Source organism: Lepisosteus platostomus, chromosome 13 (genome assembly GCF_059453375.1).
Source record: "Lepisosteus platostomus isolate fLepPlt1 chromosome 13, fLepPlt1.hap1, whole genome shotgun sequence".
Taxonomy (NCBI): Eukaryota; Metazoa; Chordata; class Actinopteri; order Semionotiformes; family Lepisosteidae; genus Lepisosteus; species Lepisosteus platostomus.
In genome coordinates, this window is record NC_142623.1 from 9,510,898 (window position 1) to 9,530,909 (window position 20,012).

The 20,012-nt window shown below is 38.2% G+C and overlaps 1 protein-coding gene across 1 annotated transcript in view; it reads left to right on the forward strand.

Moving 5' to 3' along the window:
- Positions 1-894: 894 nt before the first annotated feature.
- Positions 895-20,012, forward strand: part of prdm1b (PR domain containing 1b, with ZNF domain) — a 33,757-nt gene continuing 14,639 nt past the window's right edge. The window contains exons 1-3 of the mRNA XM_088603044.1: positions 895-1,051; positions 8,123-8,398; positions 18,439-18,558. Of these exons, the coding sequence (XP_088459170.1) occupies positions 8,129-8,398; positions 18,439-18,558 (390 nt within the window). The 5' untranslated portion in view covers positions 895-1,051; positions 8,123-8,128. The remainder of the gene's footprint in view (positions 1,052-8,122; positions 8,399-18,438; positions 18,559-20,012) is intronic.

Below are 20,012 nucleotides of genomic sequence, written 5' to 3' on the forward strand. Positions count from 1 at the left end.
TGCAGAACTGAAAATTATTACTCATTCTTTCTAAAAAACGAGTCTGTCAACATGACTGCATGTTTGGATACCAAACACCGTTCCTTGATATGTCAGGAACAATTTTAACATTAGAGTCATAGTTAGAGAGGGAGTTCGAGTTATAGTTAGAAGTTCTTGGTTTCTCATCGAGGATTGAAAAGTATATGGAAAATCTGTTACAGTGTATGGTATGTTTTCCTCATTCTTTCATCAGGAAGAAAAACACACTTAAACTGTGCATGGGACGGTCTGACATTGTATTTCCTTGTGGGCAATGTGTGACCCTTCCAATAGTCCTTCAAAATAAACTAACACCATTGGCGCTGTTGGTCAGTTATCCACCCCCTACCTGTGTCGTGACAGGGAAAATAATAAGAATGGGCAGCAGTAGGGGGAAAGTAAGTAAGGTCTCAGACGGATCTCGGGAGCGTCTGAGCCCCTCTTTGGGAAGGTTTCCGGAATTACCTGCCGAGCTTTTGACCTGGTCTATTTTATTGACCACTCTTCTTCACGTCCTAATCTAGGTCAGTCTGCTGGGAGGGTTAAGTTCAAGGCAGGAGAAGACTGACGCCAGACTGCTCGTTAAATAAATCAGCCTATGAGTGTTGTTTGTGTGTGTGTGTGTGTTACCCAGGCAGACTGCAAATCCTTCCATCTGGAACAGCATTTTTTTTTTCAGAGATTGCAGTGCATATGTGTCTGTAGATCTTATTTTAACCCCCCCAGTGGGTGTCAAACAGTTCTCCTTCTGTAATCCCTGTCACATGACACCAGTGGAAACCAATGAGGCTGGAGCATGTGCTCAAAAGCCTGGCAGGGCCTGGCTTGGGATCTATTTTGAGACGAAGGTTTGATCGGGGTAGCTTTTGGGGGAGCGTGGCATATGGATATCTGACGAAGGAAGCGGGGAAAAGGAAAAGTAGGGGAGAGAGAAAGAGAAGAAGCAGCAACGTGGATGGGTTTTGCTTGGGAGAGAAGAGGGATGGTTGAACTCAAGGGATAAACTGAAAGCAGCTCAATGACCACCTAAGTACAGTAAGTGATCAGGGCGCACACTTCTTTTGAGTTTTTTCTGTGATTGATGGCTTTGAAGCTTTCATGCTTAGAATGGATGTGTTTGGAAATCAGGGCCAATGTTTCTGTTTGATCGCTTGTTGTGTTGGGAAATAGCTGAGCAACAATGTGAGGAAAGAATATGGTGAATGAATATGAGAAACATGCAAGCTTAATCTGCATCCAACACTACTGAGGTACCATCGTAATCCACCATCATACATCTTTATTTGTCATATGAACTAAAAACAGAGTTCAGAAGTAGATGTTTTTCATAGCAGATGCCAGGTTCCTCTCATGACAGAAGTTTGTTCTTAGTGTATAATAATGTTATTTGCCACTGCTATGTTATTTGACACCTTGCATTACTTCTTAGCTTTCTTTAGTTGGGTTTTTATCCAGACAAACCTTCTTATGCTGAACCTCCTTGCCATGCTAGTGCAAGGTGTCAGCATGCAGTATCAGAGATGGTGTGGTGAAACGTAAAAACAGAAAAGACAAATTGTTTACTCCTGTACTAGATAGCACAGTCCAGTGCCTTTAGTTTTAAATAAAGTGCAAAAAGGAAAAACAAATGTCTGTTGTGTTTGACAAGTTAACATATTTCTTTCAATTCTCATAACTGGTTCTACCTATTACATAAAAAAAATCTAGAGAACTTAATGTACTGTACTAATATAATGGTTCATATAATGAGGTAGAACACTACCTGCATCATCACAAAAATACTTTGAAAAAGGGAAAATACTATACCCTTAATAATACCAATCCTAACAAGGTAACATTTGAAGGAAAGATACATGCAAAAAATTATGAAAATATAAATGTCAGCTTTGCAGCCTGAATGCCTTCATATATAATGACTATCAACAGGGACACAATGAAAGAAGCAGAATGTTTGGCATTATCTCATACAGTAACCTGCTTATCAAGCAGGATTTTAGGAAAGTGATAAAATACAAAGAAACAAATAACGTAGATTTCTAAGATTCACCTACACTTTAATTGGTCTTGGCTTTAGTGTTGGCTGGGTATTGTATTCTATACAGCAGTTCTTCGATCCTGTTAAAAAATGTCTTTAAAAAATCACAAAGTTCATAAAAGGCCATGCTGAGTTGGCACAAGACACAGATCTGTAACTCCTTAATACACGTACTTGTACCGCAGGAAATAGAGCACTTGCCAATTCAAATCTGGTAATTATGTTATACCCCAAGGGGTTATGAGGTTATAGTGTTTATGAAAGCAAATTAAGCTCATCCTTTTATGTTGGATGAAGTCATAGTACTTATATAAGAAACTTTCAGAACTTATTGGTATGCACATACTTCTCAGAAACAACTAATTTGCATGCTGACACTGTAATTAATGGACACAGTGATTGATATAAACCCTTCCCCAAAGCCAATACAATCATTCTGAATGTATTCACAATATCTCAAAGGTTTTTAGTGGGTGCTCTATGCAGGCTCAGCTTCAAAGGAAGAAAGCCTCCTTTCCCAATGAGGCACTTCAATAATGTATTATTGTGCTTTTCAGAATATAGTAGTAATTATGGTGGGCTCCTTTAATAGTTTACATTAGAAACAATGTCTCCCTGCACATATTTTCTAACATTTCTGTCAACAATCCCTAGGTTTTGAAAAGCAATGGACTGTTGCAAGTATGATTTAACATTAAGAGCATATATGAACTGTTTTTAATCTAGACTCAAACATAACAGGTGAAAAAAGGAAAGTCTTTGACAGATGCAGGAAGAGAGTTGCAAAGTCAGGACACGAATTTAAACTGAATGTTGTCTTTCCTTTTTTTTTTGCCTTCAACCTCACCCTTGAAATTCCAAGAAGTGCAGCAGCATCATCAGGCCTCAAGGTTTTGGCTCACATGGAGAAAGCCATAATGCAATTAATTCTGGTGCCATTTTTTTAAAATAATTTAAAGTCAATCCTTTATTTTACTAGATGTTAGAATAATTCACTCTATATGGTTTAGATATAAAAGACACCACAATATTAGTTGTATTTACAAAAAATTGAACTAAAGACTCAATGCTGCCTGCAAGACAGGTGTGATCTAAACCACATTTTAGCCAATTGCCTTGAAAATTGAATCGCTCTAGTACAGAGGTCTCTAACCCTGATGAAGAGCCCAGGCCAGCAGGTGTTACAGGTCATTGCTAAATCAATTCTTAAAAACAAGAATCAATTTGTTATTAATTAGGCAGAGAATTTGGTAATTAAAGTAAATAAAAGATAATTTAGAATCACACTGGATGTATCCTTAAGCCCACAACAGGAATCTGGCCCTTAATTGAAAGTTTAGCTCAATTCTTTAAAATAAAAGCAGGTGTTGCCTTCAGAAACAGGCAACATGACTGGATTGGGGCTTTCAGCATTAGGGTTGGAAAGCTCCAACAGGTCACCTTAGGTTTTCTCACATTATTTTTAGTTGGTCTTTCAGGACCCCTACAGGATCTTAGTTCTTCCTTGTTATTAGCCTCCAAAATAAGAGTGCAGTCTTTTTTTTCCCACTGGTCTTCCCTATTTGTTCCATTCATGACTCATTACAATCTGTAGAATGTCTCACCTGCTCTTTACTAAGCACAATATCTTCAAAAACCAGTAGCTCACCATCTACAGATGGCTGATCCCATTTGATCAGGGATGCCTGATATAAGAAACACATGCGCCCCTGACACAGCATAAGCCAGTCTGTTGGCTCTCTCCGAGATAATTCATTTGCTGGTGGTAAGGCCCAGGGAGTGCTCGGGAGCCATCCTGTGCTTTCTAGACTCCTTTCAACTGCAGGGAGAAGAGACAGCAGTAGTGGCAAGTTACAAAATGCCTCCAGTCAGCCCTTGTGCAGCTGGTCAATCCTGTTCCCTGGCAGTGCGTTTCAACCCCATTGAGACTGAAACTACCAATCCTCAGGAAAGGAACACGTCCCCCTCACTTTCATCATGACGTTTGGGTAGCAATCCCCTTCCTAGTTACTAAGCAGCCTGTCTGCCCAACACCTTTGATGGCCCCCAGGACAGCCAAAAATTCAAAGCTTGCTGAGCACCCCCCCCAGTAAGCCAGCTCAACCCATTACTAAAATGATCTGCTCTTGCACTCTCAAACACCCTCCTTCCAAGCTGAAGTGTAGACACATATGCACTCTAACCTTTTGCCTCCTAGCTGTTCTTATACAGTAAGTCTTTAGAACAGTCCAGGTGCTCATTACAAGCAGGGCCTATCCTGACAACTCCTTTCCCTTCCCTGGAATTTCACTCCCTCGGAGTGCTAATTACTCAATCAGACCAGGTGTGGCTCATTCTACTGTACAGGTTTTTTCCATTGCATTAACTTGTGATTAACAGGTGGCTCTGTCTAACAGTAGTACCTACTACTATGGTCTAACAGTTCAAATTAATCCTTCAATTCAAATTATTAAGTAAATTAAAGTTACAATTGCATATCTGAGTGCTCAGTTAGGTGGCAGGTTAGTGGGCCTCCAGTATGTATTACATTACATTCATTCCTGCTCTAGTGTATGAAATTACTGAGAGGACAGAAACTCAATTTCTGAGGAGAGGCCTTAACAAGACATTTTAAGACTAGAAGAACAGTTTGCTTTTCCAGAGAACTGTTGATATCAAGAAAATATAAAATATTAAGTGAAATGTAAAGCCATTTATTAGGGGTAGGGTCTAGAGTACTACACTCTTATAAAATGAGAGTTTAGCTCCATACCCTCATGTTTGTGTTGAGTTTATTAAAGCATATGGTCTCTTGGGTTGTTTGGAATCTAAACAACTCCCGTCACAAACACGCATACCAAGAGTGGCTTAATTGATAGAATAAACTAAATCGTTCACTTCAAAAGGTTCCACACAGCACTTAAAAATCAGTTCAATAATTTAACATTGTTCTAGATGAAAGCAAATTAACAACTATCTATGGTAAAGAAAATAACTTCCATCACTGTTTTAATTTTTCTCAATTAAATTAGAGAAATGTTAGCATTTACAGAGTGACATACAGTATATAGAAAACTTTGTTTCTGGAGACCTGATGACCTAAACATGGTATGGCGCAAAACTGAAATAGTACATCTGTTTCTAGAATCATTTATTGCCTATACTTACTTCACTTAAAATAGATCTTGGTAACAGAGGTCTACTTTAAGTATTGGTACAGGGATCTGTGTTTTCTTTTCTCCTATAGAGTTTATGCATAACCATTTATCTTAAGGACAAAGCTTAAATGTGTAGAAGGAAGTACACAGAATTTGTTTACAGCAGTACCTTAATAATCTCATTTCTCTATGATGCTGCTTCACTAGAAACAGCTGAATAACATTATCCTGACTCCAGTGAACTCAGGTAAGGCTGATTCATTCATCCTAAACTGGAGGTGTTTTTCCCTGAAATGCTTGAATTTACAGTATAGATATAACGGGGGTGAAGCCTGAAAGTGAGCTGTACTGTACATGCTGGATCCTGCACGCTATCTTAAAGCAGTTCCAGCAAATGGAATACAGACACAATAATGTCAGAAATGCCAAAATCATGCCACATATGGCTGGATCTCCCTGCTACTCTTCTGGCAGACATTTTTAAAGTCTACCTTTCTTGGTCACCTCAGCTGGGCTTTTTTGACTTGTTCTCCAATGACTGGAGACAGCTGCACACCTGTGCTCTTCCAGTACTTTCTGAGGTTTGCTGGAAACAATAACTACTGTAATTCAGTCAAAGCAGAAGAAACAAAAACCCTGCTCCTTATACAAGAGCTCTATCTAGATTTGCATTGGTAGTGTGGATGATTTTCTAGTTTTTCCTAATATTAATAACATCCCTTAAAACAATAAGACTTTCTTCAAGAATCCTTCCCTGTGTGATACTCAAACTGTCTAAACTCTAATCTCTTTGTGATAGTGCTCATTTGCCTAACCTTATATACCCCGAGTGTGGCCCCTCACCTTGACACACCTGTGCTCAATTAATTGAGGTCACATACCCACTTGCTTTAACAAGTTTTGTTTGATTTTTTACAGTCTATTTTTTTGGAACTTCACAATGTAAATATGAAAGGGCCCATAATAGACACCCACTGTAACCCTACCCTTTATTTTCCACACAAGTCAAACAGGTTTATAATGTCCCTCTAAACTGTAGAACTAGGTACAAGGTCTTCCTAATTATCCCACAACTGTTCTTATTTAAAATATGTTCAGTCCTTTTACATTTGCCCTAGCAGATGTCTTTCACCTCAACTCTTTGGAACCCATACAACAGGCATGGAAGGGATGCAGGTATATACAGGGCTAATTAAATATTTTTTATGTTTCTTATAGATCCGTGTGACATCCAGTTATAACTTTTTCTCATGTAAGAAATGCAGCTGAATCACAAAAATGTTAAAGCCTAGAGACAAAATACATCTATTCAGTCTGTTCCCTAGGCAAAATTCATGGAGTTAGCACCCTTAAGAATCATCATCCTTTAAAAACTTGTCTGGAAAGAACAACTGTAGTCAGAGAGCAAGGGTGGAGCAGGGTAGTCTTGGCACTTATCTAGACAGAAACAATGGTACACAATTACATATAACATAAGTACAAAGTAAGTCATTGCTGGAAAATGTAAATAATTTAATGGGTAGTTTTCTCTTTTATAATAATAAAAACATAAAGGCACTTGGTAAAAAAAAGGTTTTGTGGACTTCCCCTCTAGTTTCATTTACGAAGTAAAATTCAGAACTTACGGCAATACACCTGGTATGCTATTTTATTTCTCACGTGCTTCTGTAAAACTGTCACCATCACTAATATCCAGGTCAGTGTTCTCAGGCAAGGGATAGGCTCAGGCTCCCCCACAACCCTGATATAAAAAAGGATGGATGGGTTTTCAGGCAAAGAAGAGATTTACAGAGGGGAAGAGAGTAGTTTTCATCTTCACTTAAAGTAAAAATCTTCCTAAACTATACTACAGCTGTCATGCACTGAGACAGCTCTTGAACATTTCAGTACAATTCAATTCCAGTAAGCTGCTTTGGCTTGTAAAAGAGCACCCTTCCATGGATTTCACAGATTACCTGACAAAGTGAGAAAATCATGCGGACAATTCTGTTTGGTTGTATTGTCAGTTTCTGTCATCTCTTCAGTGCCGGGAAAGAAGAAAAGCAAAAATCCCTTGAATTTTTGTTCAGTTGCATTTAGTTTCACATACTGTTAAAGAGGCTTATGCATGAAAACATTGTAAGTGATCTTTATATGGACAGTATCTGTATATCTATCCTGGTATTTATTTGAAGAACAATGTAAAACATGACTCCCAGGAATCGGAAATATGATTTTGATGGGAGATTATATTCCAAATCTTCTCGTTTCAAAATCTCATAAATGGAGTTTGTAACAGACAACAGACAAGAGGAATTTAAGGATCCAAACCTCACCTACTTGTGGTCTCTTCCATATATACAGTACGTACATCATCCTGTCTTCTGGATTTTCCTTTGCACATCTCTCTCACCCCTCCCACCACCACAGCTATACCCTTGCAGCAGCTTACTGGAAAGCGAGGTTGTTCGGTAAGCTTTACCTTTGCCATATAACCTCTAATTCCTGTCATCTCTCTCGATTCACACAACTGAATTACACTTTTTCCCATAAAATGTGGATCTCCAGTTCTTTCTGAGGAAGGCAATCAACGGAATTCCCTGAGAATAGTTATATTCCTTGGTCAAATTACACAAACCTTTTGCAGTCTTTCATATCATATTCTAAGAGATGCAATAGGAATAGAAAGGTTTTCATTTGTTCAAAATAAAATTAAAGCAGCTTACCTTTAAGAAATGCTCTTGGCTAAAATCTGTTGTTTCATAGCAAACCCCCCGTTCCACCGGGGAGGCTGACCTTAACTATGAGAAAGAATAACCCCTGACCAAAATAGTTTGTTCTGGACGTTTCTATATTTTGACAATGTTTTGTCATGTGCTTTCCCCAGGACGTCCTTACTGGAAGCCTTCTGATCAACTCATCTCTTTCTCTTTTTCCCCTGTCTTTCCAGGAGTTAATGAGCTTTCAGCTGAGCGGAAGCTATAAAAAAAAAAAAAACTGGGAACCAAAAAACAAAACAACAAAGCACAAAACGACCACAGAGACTTTGGCTGAAATGAAAATGAAAGGAGAAATCGGGGACATGAACCTGTGGAGGGAGGCCGACTTCGCCTTGAACTGCACCTACATTGTCAACGACCAGCCTAGTGACCAGAGCACAGGCATTCCCAGAGCCATAACGTCCATACCACGAAACCTCACATTCAAGTATGGGCGAGACAATGAGGTATGTGCTTTTCTCAAGACCCTTGGCAGTAGAAAGAGTGAAGCATCCATACTAACTGTGTTTACCACCTGTACACAAGATCACTAAACTCTGCTACTTTTTCCAGGCTCTGTATCTTTGGATCTCTCTTCCCTTCTATCCTCTTCTATCTCCCCATTTCAGTATCTGCAGTGGGAGTTTTCCATTTCACACTCCTGTTGTAAAGAGTTATAACCTCTTCTGTCTCGTGACTCAGTTCTCTTTTCTATTTGCCGATAGAGGCCAAATATACTTTGAGTATAGCCTTCTTTGTGGGAGTGTTTTCCAGGTTTGCTGTACTCAAATTCAGCTGGTAGAAAGATTAAACAAGAAATAGAGACCCAAAACGTCAGATGTCTTTCCCTCTCTCCAGCACTCTGGAATATTATGTTTCTCAGTCACTAAACATTATCAAAAGCCCATCTGAGCTTTTCAAACTGATTTAAATGAAAAATAATTGCCTTAAATGCAAAACTCTGTATGATGATACCAGCCTTTGGATACCAACACAAGTTCTGGTTTTACTACAGTATATACCTTAAGGCTGATCTCCAGACTAATCTGGTCCTACTAAATGAAAAAAATAGTTAACCCCATATCCCCACGAGAAAATAGGTTAAGGCAAGATAAACATTGTGTTTTATGATAGACGATCTATTAAACAAGTCTTTATGAGAAAGCACAGTCTAACATCTGATCTACAGAGGGTGCTGTACAGTATTGTGACAAAATAGTCCTGTTGTTTACGGTTATTTAGAACGTAGCTTTTGAGAAAAAAAGCTTAAGATTAGTCCTGACATAAAAATACAGCATGCAGGGAGATTACATCAGCTTCCTGTATAAAGATGATCCAAATGTGTTATGTTTTAATGAGACCTTCAGTAAGGCTCTTTGCTCCTTTGCTCAACAATCCCTCCCTCCCCAAAAAAGAAGACCTTCATTGGTATTCTCATTGAATTAGGGGTGGCAAACCAGAGTGCATACTGTACTTCAAGTGGAAACACTGCCCTTGATTTGAGATATTCGCTATCACATCCTAACACATGATTGTTAATCCTTTTACTTGTGTTAGACAATGCAGGATCATATAACTCACTTATTAGATTTTTCTGTGGCTCTAGTTTTTACAGTTTAAGTTTTTCTAGCATTGGGTTCTGATTTCTCGCACTGATCAGACATATCGATAAAGCATCTCTAATTCTCAGGTTCCTCCATTCAGAGAAAACTAAAACCACATACAGTTCGAGTGTCAATCTTCCTTGTTTAGATTTCCCATAAGCATATTGGTTAGATTTCATATCTGTTCCAAGGAACTATGTTCTACAACATAATAATTGAGTGACTCAATTTTGATTGATTGAACACTTACATTATAGTCTATAATTAGCATTTAATTCTTTCCTGCTCAGTCCATGGCAGATCCAAATGTACTATAAATCTCCATGTGCACTGTCTAAAGCTGTTTTTTTTTCATGATCACCAGCAATATTATATTCTGATAGGACAATGGAACAAATATGTACATCACAACATGCACAAAGATTTGAAATAGCACAACGGCTCCTTAAGGGAACCTCAGAAAGACTGTGAGTGCTTCAGAAATCACAGGGAACGAAGAAGGCACTTAAAAAAAACTGCATAAGGAAAAAAAAAACTTGTTAATAAAAAAGAACTTCCAAAGAAATGTAGCTCAGCAGATGCAAAAATGCAAAAAAAAAAGAACATTTAGGGCAACGAAGGCCTGTTTCAGGAGAACTAATTAAACAGAGCAGTTGGCATTAATTGTATTCAGCTCAGCCTGCCTGAGAGGCAGAAAGAATCTGCTGAGATTCTAACTTGCATGTAAAGAAAAGTTTTTCTACCTTTGCTCTGTGTATCTGCATGTTTAATGTATTGACAAGCCTTCTTGATACCAAAACGTATTAATTAGATTTCTGACAACGAAATTGTTTGGACGTCAATGTGCTCAGAAGAGATAGAGAAGGAAAGAACTCTTCTCAACCACCTAGTCTTGGTACTGAAACAGAATACGACTTTACATCAATACTGTTTTACAACATGCAGCAGTTGCAGGTGATCAACTTTTAAAATCAGATTTCTCAAGCCAGATTTTTGTTACATCCAATTACATCCAATGCTCACTGCAGTTGTTGTTCTTTCTTTAATTTAAAGCTTCATGAAGCACAGGGAAATTAATTAGTTCCATTCCTACTCTGTGCCTCTGTTTCCCTGTCGATTTAACTATCGAAGCACACTGCTCCCTGCAAGGTTGATGATTTAATTCGTACGCCACCAGACCAGACCAACAAGTAGCAGATGGCAAAGCAGGTCAACTAGCGTGACTAGATAGCGTGGCCTGCCATGAAAATGAAGTATACAGGATGTGCCTGAAGGTAGCTTGCTAGTGTCATTTTAAGGAACCCATCTTTGAGATTAGCAGAAGACTTTATTTCTTTTGGGGCTTGAAGCTATATTATTCATCTTGTGTTTTTTAACTGATGCATTAAATTTATTCCAAAACATGCTTTGACTGTACACTTTTTACCCTTGGACCGACATAAATTAGAAGCATTATTTTCTATTTGCCAATAATGTCTTGTGGTTAATACTGTAAATGGACATTTGACACCATGTAAACAGGCTGAGAAGTTTGGCAGTTGGATAATGAACCAAAGCTGTTTTAATTTATTTGGAATTTATTTGTTATCGTTGTCTTTAATCACATTGAAACACACTACATACATATCCTTAATAATTGAAGAAAAACATCCTTTTTTTAAGGAAAAGAAACATTCATCAAAACAGTCGATTCTACTTATTAAAATAGCAAGTAAACATCCAAAACAATCAAATGACATTAATTCCCAAATTATTTGCCACCTCATTTATTTATTACAATTAGTCGTTGTTTTCAGTATGCTTTAAAGTGTACTTATTCAGTTGGAAGAGAGGTAAAAATGCACAAATGACGTCAGAGGTTAACAAGAAAATACAGTACATCATGCTGTGAAATACTGTACATAAACACCATTGTGATAATCTGAAAAAAAGACATATAATAGATGATGAGCTGTAACTTTTCTGAATATGCATCGGCATGGAACATACTGTATGAAGCTGAAGCTGATATCCTGGCTTCTATTAAAAATGCCTGGCTGAGATTCTTGGAACAATTAGCCACTAATTATCAAGCAGGTTATGTGAGCTGAATGGCCTCCTCTCGTTTGTTACGATTACGATTCCAAACAAGTTTTCTTGTGTTCCTATGAGTAGAAATGAAACAAGAAACAATAGAAAATATAGGTCATCAGAGCTTAAGGACGTCATCTTAAGGATGTCACCTTTGTTTGGTGAAAATGAGACAGATTGAGAGTTTCTCTTCTTTTTGTTAAATTTGCTTTCCACACATATTTATGAAAATCAGGAGGCAACACTCCTAAAAGAAAAAAGACTCCTCAAGTTGTAGCACATACAGAAGCTGACCACGAACTGCTGCAGTATTGTGGGCTGGCTCCAGCCAAGGTATCTTTTTCCACAGTAGCTCTGCTACTTACCCAGTACCTGTGAACATCTAAAGTTTTTAGTGAACGCTTTGTTTGTCCTCTTTCCGATGCTCTCCCAGATAGCATGCTGACATGTGTTTAGCTTTGGGGGGTTGCAGTTGGACCAAATTCAATATCCCCTAGCACTGTTAGTGATATGGATGAAAATAACATCCACCTCACATCAACAAAAGCTGTAAAGATGACGTGGTTGCACAACATTGGCAATCATTTGACAGTTGCCCATTTCAGGTGTAAGAATAATTCCGATTGTCTTTGTGTATTCTGCCAGACCCTGCACATTAATCCCAACATGTTCATTAACCAAGTCTGAGGCAACCCATGAACTATAAAAAAGAGATATTTTCATAGTAAAGTGGACACTATGTGTGGGGAGCGTTCTGGCGCACTATGGCTGCCGTCGCATCATCCAGGTGGGGCTGCACATTGGTGGTGGTGGTGGAGGGGAGTCCCCATTACCTGTAAAGTGGTTTGAGTGGAGTGTCCAGAAAAGCACTATATAAGTGTAAGCAATTATTAAAAGACAGTACATATTTGCAGTGCTGAAAAAGAAGCCATGGATGCTAACCATTTTATTTCTGTAGATAACAGAAGGCCAGTGCTATTCTGAGAGTTTTCACAGCATTATTCATTGAGGACTAACTTCCTCATATACCTTGAACTTTTCTCACATTTCTCATCAAATGTGGTCAGAAGAGTTTTGAGAATGTTCACAGCTTTTTGAGGCCCACCCCCCTGATCTTATGTGGGAACGACATTCTTAACAAACACTTTCTCACTGCTGAGCACAGAGTGTGAAAATGCCACTGTTATCTTCTTTATTTACATTTTTTCAGAGAGCAAAAACTAATAAATAGCATAGTTTGCGTTGCTGTAACCATTTCAGGAAGGCAAAAAAGCCCAGTGCCATCTTCCTGAGAACCTTACCAAGAAGCTACACTTACAGTATTTCTGCTTCGGCCTCTTTCAGAGTTAGAATCTCTTTTTTCAGTTTTCTAACTCAAGTGCAAACATTACAAATGCAACAAAATAAATACATAAAAACAAGGCATTTCATCTTCCAGTTAATTAGTCTATTGAGACAACTATGTTTAATTAATTAAGATTTTATTGATTATTTGGCTTGAATTACTGTTGCATGTCCAGGTTTGTGTGTATTCTGCAAAAATAAAAAATGAACAAATGCAAACAGTTTATAAACCTGTCCAGTAATTCACCATATCCATATATACTGTATTGCAAGCTCATACTCATATACCTTCATACTACACATTGCTCTCTCGTGCCTTCTTTTACCCTGTAACCTTTCTTCCAGCTAATTATTTGTCTTTTTCAAGCAATATCAACTGCAATTCTGAATATCTATTTTCTATTCACACTTGTATTTTGGCATTGTGATCTTGAAAAGAGATTTTCAAGTTTCTTGTATATTTTCTAGGCTCTTCATACATTAAGACCCATACATGTTCCTCATTATATAGTTATTGATATTTCCCAAACTTGTACAACTATGGAATTGCTTTTTATGTCACATGCTTATTAGTTTCACTCACTTATTAGTTTTCACTTCCTAAAGCACTTCGGGATGGAGTTCAATACAATTTCTATTATTAGGTGACATTTACCCCTGCAGTATATGGTGTGAAAAGACTGGATACCTTTAATCAGACTGTCCAAAAACCACCACACCCATTAAACCAAAAGTCATTATTAACAGTCATATTAACAGAATCTGTGGTGAGTTTGTTATACTGTGCATTGGAAGATTACACAGGTATCACTACATACAGACATTTTTACAGGGTGTCGCTATCAAACTGAAATTAAATCTGGCACAAGTGTGGTTGTCAGTTTCAACCAGCAACCAGTGTTAACCCAACAAGCACTGTAAATCACTGACAATGCTTCTTTTATTGCATAACAGAAAAATTTAATTGCCCCAAATTTCCTGACAACCTTCACATAAAATCAGAAACAATATATTAGCTTGACTCTTTGTGGTCTTCTTAAATCACTGATGACTTTTCTGAACTTCTTTGTTTCACTATTAAGTGACGTTTTTCAGAAGACTGCAACAGGCTCTTTTTTTAAAGAAGCTAAAAATAACATGCAGGGCAGCCAGCAGGACTGGAAGACCAGCCTTTTCTTTAAATGAATGCTGTTCAATGCAGGCCATCAGAAACAAAAACAAAAAAACCTCCCTTTATTAGCGCACTGCATCGCCAGGCAGTGTGAGATGACTTCACAACATTGTTTCATTTAGTTTCGAAGGGTGTGGGTGATTTCTGTATATATTTAACATCCTCTTTCATTAGAAATTAGGATCTGGGCCAGATCATTTGAAGTTTTTAAACACTTTTGAAAACAAAAGTCTGCAGAGTGCCCAGGTTCTGCAAAAATGCTTTTCTTGCGGCACTTTTATAAGAACCAGCACTAAAGAAAAACAAAGGTGCAAAAAGTGCTTCACCTTCATGCAAGAAGCCAACAAAGTGCTTATTCCTTTTGACTTTAAGAGCAGTAAAAGTAAAAAAAAGTAAAACAATACTCCTGTTTCACTGATTAATATTGTTCATACTCCTGCTTGTCTCATTTTATCCTGAAATGTACTTGGGGAGCTAAAAACAGAAGAACAGCAAGTGTTCATTGATTGCCACTGTAGTTCCAAAACAATTTCTTTCAAAGGAAAGCTGGCATTACCTATTGCTTTTATGAAGAACTGCAAGTGTAAATATCAGATATAAGATTGCCTTCACTGCACAGTATCTGTATTATGATTAGTATTTTTTCTTAGTATATAAGTGTTTAATTTCTTCATGTGATCAGCAGGAGAATAGTGTGTCTATCTGAAAAAGAGTGATTTAAGTTGCCCATTGCCTTCTTCTCTTTTAAGAATTATGTTCAATTTCTAGGATTACCTCAGTGTTAACAACATGCATGAATGTAAACATACAGAACTTTCTGGGCCTTTTTGTCTTCTCTGGTTTAGAACAGACCCTTGTGTGATATATTATTTGACCAGTGAAGAGTGTCTAGTCTTTGCAAAAAGCCAGAGATCCTTCATCTGTTAGTTGTAAAATTACCTGTTCAAAGTCGAGTGGTCCAACTAATTCATTGAAGGAAACAAAAACAGAGACTTTAAAGAAACACTGCAGGAAAGAAAGAGTTTCAAACCACTGTAAGCTTGCTTTGGCTCCCTGCCAAGCAATCTGACTGCTGAAAGAAAGCACTTTCTCCGGCTGAGCTGTGAGCTAATCATGCCTCAGCTATGTGCCTACTGTCAGACCCACACTTCCTCCCCCTGTGGAAATTTAGACACTCACAGCAATAGTGTGACATCATCATTTTCTCTGGAATGACTGCAGAGCTGGGCTTCCTGTCCTGTTCCTGTTCCTGAAAGTTCGTTACCCCCCACTCTCACTGGGCTTACACATCTCATTCATGGCCCTGTGCATCAAGATATACAGAAATAAAGGTATAATAAACAATATTAAAAATGCAGTGCAAAAAAACAGTACTAACCCCAAAATAAAAAATACAGTAACCGGGTACTATACAACTTGGTTTATACACTACAGTATGTCTTTACTTAACTTACAGGCAGCAGCTGTTCAACAGAGTTGGTATTTTCCACATTTCTACAGTAGATCCTTTTGAACTAACCTGAGCACTGCTACATTATACAAGCCTGAAAAAACCTTCACCACACTCCTTGGCAATGTTTGCTTGATTATTTTTTTTTTTAATAATGAAAAAGAACCTTTCCACAGGTAAAGACAATATAACCCCATTATTTGCTTTTTACATTTCCTGTTCATCCACTACCAGAGAGCCACTTCTTCCTGGTGAAACTGGGTAATAATGAGCAGAATATGGAAGCTTCACACAATCTAGAATGAATCTTGAGGCCCAAACGCTGGAAATGAGAAGCATTAACCAAAGCAAGCAAATAATAATTAAAGGGGAACTGCAATGTTATGTTTTTATTTCGGGGTTAGATAGAATCGACTATTGATGAGTGTATTTCAAAGCACAATGAAGTAAAATGTACACATGTAAAACCTCCAATTTATATCACAAACTAGACAAAATTTCCAGGAATGTGCAATGCCATATTCTGTGATTCAGAATGAGGCAACAAAACGTCCGGTGATCTGATGCGGCCCTATGACACTGTAAACCAGCAGGTGTGTGAATACATCTCTTTAAATCCAATAGAAGTATTGCTCTCAACTTTGAGACAGTTTTGCCAACAAAAACAATACTACTTGTTATCTTTGCATGTAGATCACATTGGAACATTTCTGTTGCACAATCTGTACTTATTCACTCATACATCACATTACATTAGTCTTTACAGTGACTAGTGAGAAGGAAGGGCTGCTGCACATAGCAGTTCATGCAAACCCTCGCTGTCACCCATTGGGAGACCATGGCATGTCACCCATGGCAGAGGAATCCTACTCCGTTGGGCCCTTGAGCAAGTCCCTTAACCCCAACTGCTCCAGGGGTGCCGTATAAATGGCTGACCCTGCGCTCTGACCCCAAGCTTCTCTCACCCTGTCTGTGTGCCTGTGTGTCTCATGAAGAGCAAGCTGGGGTATACAAAAAGACAAATTCCTAATGCAAGAAATTGCATATGGGTAATAAAGTGATCTGATCTTATTTTATCTTATCTTACCTGGGGTTTTCGACAACATGGTGACTATCCAGTACTTTCACAAAGTTCAGGATTTGAACATTTTGTGATATTGTCAATTAATTTATTTTGTTACGAATACTTAATAACCAATCTGAGAAATCAGGACTGCAGTTCACCTTTAAAGGTTAACCACCTCTGCTCTAGAAGGATTGCCCTCAGTTGAAAATGTGATGATGGTAAATGTGATTGGGACTGAGTGGTACTGATTGGTCCCACTAGTTCCATTGTTTCGTGTAGCATTGTTCTGGCGTGGAAAGGTGATGGAAATCTGCCTCATGTTTCTCAAACCAAGAGCTTTCCCTAGAACTCTAGAGCTCCTAATCTGGCAGTATAAATCTCCAGGAGCCCCATTCACAAAATGTTCTTATGGGATAAGGTTTACTTTATCCATTGGCCTATTGTTGGTTAAAGTGCAACTTGTCACATAGGACCCTATTGTGAGTGGGGTTTCTGACATTTTCTCTTGTGCTCACACTTGTGTTTTCTTATTCATTAATGAGGATTCAGCACAGTATCATGTAATATTACATGAAGCATAATCTTAATTGGCAGTGCTGACCAATCTGGAGAGACGTTAGAGCTGCAGAAGACTAAAGTAGGAGACGTCACATTGATTCTTGAATATCATCCATCAAGGGCCACATGTGGCAGATGGGATTGTCTGTTGTTACTCAGTGTGAAATCTAGGTTAAGCGGTTGATTTACTTTCATTAGAGCATTACTAAGTCTTCATTCCCTACAAATCCTTGCTTAAGTTACCCCAGGACAGGGCCTGACTCTGACATGGAGTCATGCTGGTGCCTCTCTAAACCTTTCATTTGTTAATAGCTGTGCACCACAAAGAGATACACTTAATCATGGAGTGTTAGCGAACATCATTCAAACCTTCAACTCCAACACCAACACCAACACTAAGTAACAGTTTGTCTGTCTTATATCATTTTAGTTTTATGACAACAGCCCTTAGATGACAACCTGAAATGCTATTTGACACATTGACAATTTATATGGAATGTTGCACAAGATTTATCTCATTTATAGGTTTATTACTATCACTTTCCATTTTGTGCCTAAATGTAACAATGTGCTCCACTCATCAGAGAATGAAGCTATTAATATCTCAGAAATGCACTACTATAATATTACACACACTTTCAGGAGAAAATGCTAGCCAATCTTTTTTAACTTTGTAGTTTTAAATATTCCTACACAGGTCAGGTCTTTTCAGAGATAGTAATTACTGAAGTGATATTTTTCTATCATTGAAACTCTTCAATTTTGTAAAAATAAATTTTCAACACATACTGAATGTGAATTGAAGGACTTGTAGGCTCTCTCTAAAATATTTAGTTGACTCTTGATGGCTTTTCCCATAATGCTCTGCTGAACAATGTGACAATACACCCGACAGAGGGTTAGACCACCTTAAATAATAAATGGAGAATGTGATACAAACATCTGAGAAGACCACTGCATTGTTGTTTGCCATTTTGGCTGCAGCCTGAGCAGGAGAACAGGCTTTGATTCCCATGTAATAGATCTTATTGCTCTAATGACAAATAAAAATGTCAATTAAGAAGGGATGAACCAGGCAGAACTTGTAACTTGTTTAATCTCCAAGCTGATGGCTTGTTTTCCAGAGTGTAAAGGGATAATGAGGGTGAAAGTATAAATCCCTTCCTTAGTTAAGCCCATGAAGGAATTAGGCCAATTTAGAGACATGGGTTTTATATTTACTGGTTTTGTTTACTTCTTTGCAGGTGATTGGAGTCTTCAGCAAAGAGTACATCCCCCAAGGAACACGATTCGGCCCACTGCTTGGGGAAGTCTACACCAAAGATGATGTTCCAAAGCATGCCAACAGAAAGTACTTCTGGAGAGTAAGTCAATGAGTAGAAAGAAACATCTAGCTGTCTTAAAAAATGTGTGGTGAAATCCACCTACAGTACCATCCAAAAATATTTTAGAATAGGCAACTTCCTCTGCTTTTTTGTGTAGTGGCTCATCGGGCAGTCATGAGACACCAAGCAGACAAGCAGTGGGGCTGGTGATGTCAGACCCAGGAAAGAATGCTGGGATAGATTAGAACTTGTCTGGGATAGTTGGGAACTATCAGTGACTGTGTTAACTTCTTGGACTTGGGGAGAGCACAGGGGTTTGTGAACAAGTTATCTAGTGTATGTGTGTGGCAGTTCCCATGTTGCCTTATCTAGGTCTGTGGCCTCAGGTACCCACTCTGACGCGCCTGGCCTCTGTTAGTCGTGACGCCCACCTTCACTCCATGTTGTGGTGGATTTTTGCTGGCTGGTGAGAGCAGTGCTCATAAGGAGCAGTGCTGTGGCTAAGGATCGGCACCTGTGGCTAGAAGGTTACTGGTTCAAATCCTGCAGCTGGCAGAGGAATCTTATTCCACTGGGCTCCTGAGCAAGGCTCTTGACCTCAACTGCTCCAGGGGCGCCGCATAAATGGCTGACCCTGCGCTCTGATCCCAAGCTTCTCTTCCTGTCTGTGTGTCTCATGGAGAGCAAGCTGGGGTATGCAAAAAAGATGAATTCCTAATGCAATAAATTGTATATGACTAATAAAGTGATCTTATAAAAAAAATGGAACTTTGTCTTCACTCGATCTGAGCAAAAAGGCCAAGAAGTTCTTCTATGCGTTCATTGTTCACATTACATTATCTATTGTCGTGCGCAAAGTCAGTTAATGATCCCAATATTTTTCTTGTGAATTTACCTCATTGCTTTACAGTCTGATTCTGTCATAATTCAATGCGTCACAATTGGAAATATATTCTAATATGTCTATTTAATTTATCCATCCATCCATTTTCAAACAGATCGTTTCAAATTAAGGGTCGCCGGGAGAGCTACTCTGTTTATTATGCTACACAATAGTAGATCCATACCTATTTTGTAATAGAATACATTTTAATTAACTACTGTAAATGGGGAACATCACAAAATATTTAAGAAATGATCAAAACAATCATAGCTTGTCCTTCACATTATTTTGTATTGAATACTTTTCCAAAACCACCATTTCTAATCCAGTATTTAGTATTTACAAGAAGAAATACGTTTCCTTAGCAAATGTTGCTAAATATGCCAAGACTTACTGTATGTTTTATATAATACATAGTAAAGCCCTTTAAAACAGACCTCCAGATTTCCTTAGGAGTTTCATTGGAGCAAATATTAATAGCCTTCAGTCACTGAATGCAAAAGAGGAGATCTACACACAGGAGTGAATTGAAAGCAATTTTTATTTTCTTTCTGGTTGACATTTTTTTTTTCTGATATTATGTGTGAATGTAAGCGCTGTGGCTATTGTG